The 3,200-nt window shown below is 36.3% G+C and overlaps 1 protein-coding gene across 1 annotated transcript; it reads left to right on the top strand.

Moving 5' to 3' along the window:
• Positions 1-1,261: 1,261 nt before the first annotated feature.
• On the top strand, positions 1,262-2,543 carry LOC126282479 (uncharacterized). Its single transcript, XM_049982136.1, has 2 exons — positions 1,262-1,578; positions 1,818-2,543. The coding sequence occupies exons 1-2, from the start codon at positions 1,507-1,509 to the stop codon at positions 2,541-2,543; spliced, it is 798 nt and encodes a 265-aa protein (XP_049838093.1). The 5' UTR covers positions 1,262-1,506.
• Positions 2,544-3,200: the final 657 nt, after the last annotated feature.

Genomic DNA, 3,200 nt, shown 5'->3' with positions numbered 1-3,200 from the left:
GTATTACTCGTGATATGCCAGAAACGTTTCAGGTTATTTACTTGATTTTTAAAGTATTGCCCAACATTAATGACGTCAGAGCTAGTTACAGCGGATTGACTGGCACACAATGGAAAGACTGTTGTGAATTTTATACGGCGTGAGTAGGCTGCTTCCCTACATCACCCTCTACTTAATTTTTTGAATTTAAATGAAAAAAAATTAATTACAAAAAGGGGAAGCAAGAGTACAACTTAACTCCCTATGAAAATATAAAATTTAAATGTAAACATGTAGAAATATTAAAAGAAAACTTATTATCTACTTCAATTATTTTAACTTGCTGGCATGTTCACTGCTTCTTAAGCAACATTATCACCCAAAATTTAAGCAAAATCAATGAAACACTTTGGCATACATATTGCCTTAGACAAACAAACACATAAAATATGTAAAATTATGAAAATCTTAAATAAATTTTTACATACACAAATTCAAAGAAAATAACACAGTTATTCATGATACATAAACAGATAGTTATATCTTAGCAGTCTTTTCTAAACCTGAAACAATATTTTACAAACCATACAGTCAATCAGGGTAACTTTTTACCAGTCAGGGTATCTTTGTACCACTTCCTACTTTTGTTTCAAATGTTTGGTGTGCCATCTACTGGCGTTCTTATGCACCAAAATTAGCACTGTTTTTATCTCTGAGATTTCTAGTTCGTATTTCAACTGTCTTTCCACTTTCCTATAAGCTCTTTGAATTGTTGTTAGTGTTTGAATGTGTTGGCTGCGAAGAGAAATTCTTACAACAGTGTTTTCAATTTGTGATTGTAAGTACAAATAATGTGCTTCTCTGTAATGTTTCATTTGCAAACAGTTAAATAATTCTTTGAGTTTACAGTGATGCAATTTGAATTGAAATTATTCTTTACTTTATCGAGATAATACCTGTTATATAGCTAGTTGCAGATTCTAGCCCAGTTTAGGGTAACATTGTACCGGTACAAAGTTACCAGGATTGTGGTATAATGTTTACCAGATTGAAAGTAGACTAATAAATCTAGATATTATAACATTAAAACTGAGAAAATGACTTGGTATATCACGAATTACGCGACTTTGATGCTTGAACATACCAACACTAGCATTTATGTGAATAAAAAATCGGAAATTCGTATCATAATAATTAAAGAAACTTGTGGTAGACTATTAAACAAGTTCTTACGTCACTCGTTTGTAAAATATTTAAAAATCACTGTAGGCTCAATAATAAACTAAAATATTCATCCTAAGCATCCACTCAGTCATGAAGTTAAACAAGCGTACTATATTTTTCTTCTACAGACCATGGGACGGCAGAAACCTTCAAAACCAGGTACTAGGAAATACGGCACAAAAACCCGTTACTCGAATGACACCCTGCAGAAAATATTAGAAGAAATTACTACAGTACCTTTAAAAATAAGATATGGAGGGAGGAATTCTCCTGCTGCATTCCCACAGAACATGACAGTAAAACATGATTTTGATGTATTCTCGATTTTCTCAGGATGTCGACACGTTCGACGAAACAAGAGCTTTCCTTTTGCTGGTATGTCATGAAACCCTGTTTCGTCAAAATTGAAAATATTTTCAGCAGGAACACCTTCTATCTCGTCTTTATATTTCAGAAAGAAAGTGCTGATTATGTCCTCATTTACGGCAGCATGCTTCCTTGAAATATTTACTGTAAATTTCTGAGAAAGTTCAGAATGATGCCTCTCTAAAAAGGCCTTTCCCCATTCCCATCCAGGCATATTATCTGCAAAGCAGCTTACTTTTCTGTTACAGGTGTCAAGATATGACTTAACTATGCACCTCAAGTCAAAGATTGATATTGGAACACCCATATCACTGACAGTGATACAATGTTGTACAAAAGATCTTTCTTCAATCTCCGTAAACACAGTGGGTCTTCCAACTTTACAGCTGTGCTTGTTTTTTAATTTGTTCACAATGGTTTGTCTTGGAATGTTATATTTCCTTGCAGCTTCCCTCTGGCCGATTCTTCCAGTACGTAAGCAAAAATGGACTGACTGGATTTACAATGCACCTCCTGGAACACGAATGAATTCATCAGACAGTGGGTGGATGGAACAAGGAGTATTTGATGACTGGTTTGAAACTCACTTCCTCCCTTTTGCCTTAAAGAAAGAAGGAAGGAGAGTAATTATTGGAGATAACCTCTCCTCTCACATCTCAATCAGAACTTTGGAGCTTTGTGAACAAAATAACATTAAGTTCATTTGCCTGCCACCGAATGCGACACATCTTCTGCAGCCGCTAGATGTGGCTTATTTTTCTTCTCTGAAGAAAAACTGGAGAGATGTTCTTTCTCAATGGAGGAAGACTCCAGAAGGAAAGAAGAAACAATGTCTTCCAAAGGGTACATTTAGTGGCCTACTGGCGAAGACTTTGCAGTTAGGTGAACAGACAGCATCTTCAAATTTAGTGAAAGGATTTGAGAAATGTGGATTGTGTCCTGTAAACTGTGATAGTCTTACAATGTCTCCCTGATTATGCAAGAAATGAGTCTTCTGTGATGGGAAGTGTGGGAGCTGAATTTAAAAAATATTTGGAGACAATAAGACAATCAGATCTGAATGTGAAGTGTGTCAAAAAGTACAAGTTGCCCATAGAACCATGGAAGAGTGTGTCTACAGAAGATGTTAGGGCATTTTATGAGAATAGGGAGCTAACTAGAAACAATGGAAGGAGGAGACAGTCACAAATAGAGGGAGGAGAAAATGAACTGCGGGGTGAGCTAGAGTTTCAGCAGTGTGGCACATCACGACCAAGATCAGGACCAAAAACAAGAGGAGGTGTAAGAGCTCGTGCTGCAACACTCAGAACTTTAAATCGAAGTAATCTGCCTACAGATGCTTCTGAAAGCTGTATCTTAGCTGAATTAGATGTGACCAGAAGTATGACTGATCGCATGGAACTTGTAAACAGCCCTATTGTCATCGCTGAGGGGAACATGGTTGTAGAAGAAGAATTACTAACTGATATGGTCAATCAACCTTCTACATCAGAAGGTGACTTTCATGTAAATGACTATGTCATTGCAGTATATGAGGGCAAATGCTATCCTGGAAAAGTCACTGCAGTAGAGGTGCGAGGCAATTGTGTGACATTCAGAATAAGTTGCATGGTTAAAAAAGGAAAATATTG

This window comes from Schistocerca gregaria, chromosome 7, assembly GCF_023897955.1.
Source record: "Schistocerca gregaria isolate iqSchGreg1 chromosome 7, iqSchGreg1.2, whole genome shotgun sequence".
NCBI lineage: Eukaryota > Metazoa > Arthropoda > Insecta > Orthoptera > Acrididae > Schistocerca > Schistocerca gregaria.
The sequence above is the reverse complement of the archived record's forward strand: the minus strand, read 5'-3'. Positions and strand labels throughout refer to the sequence as shown.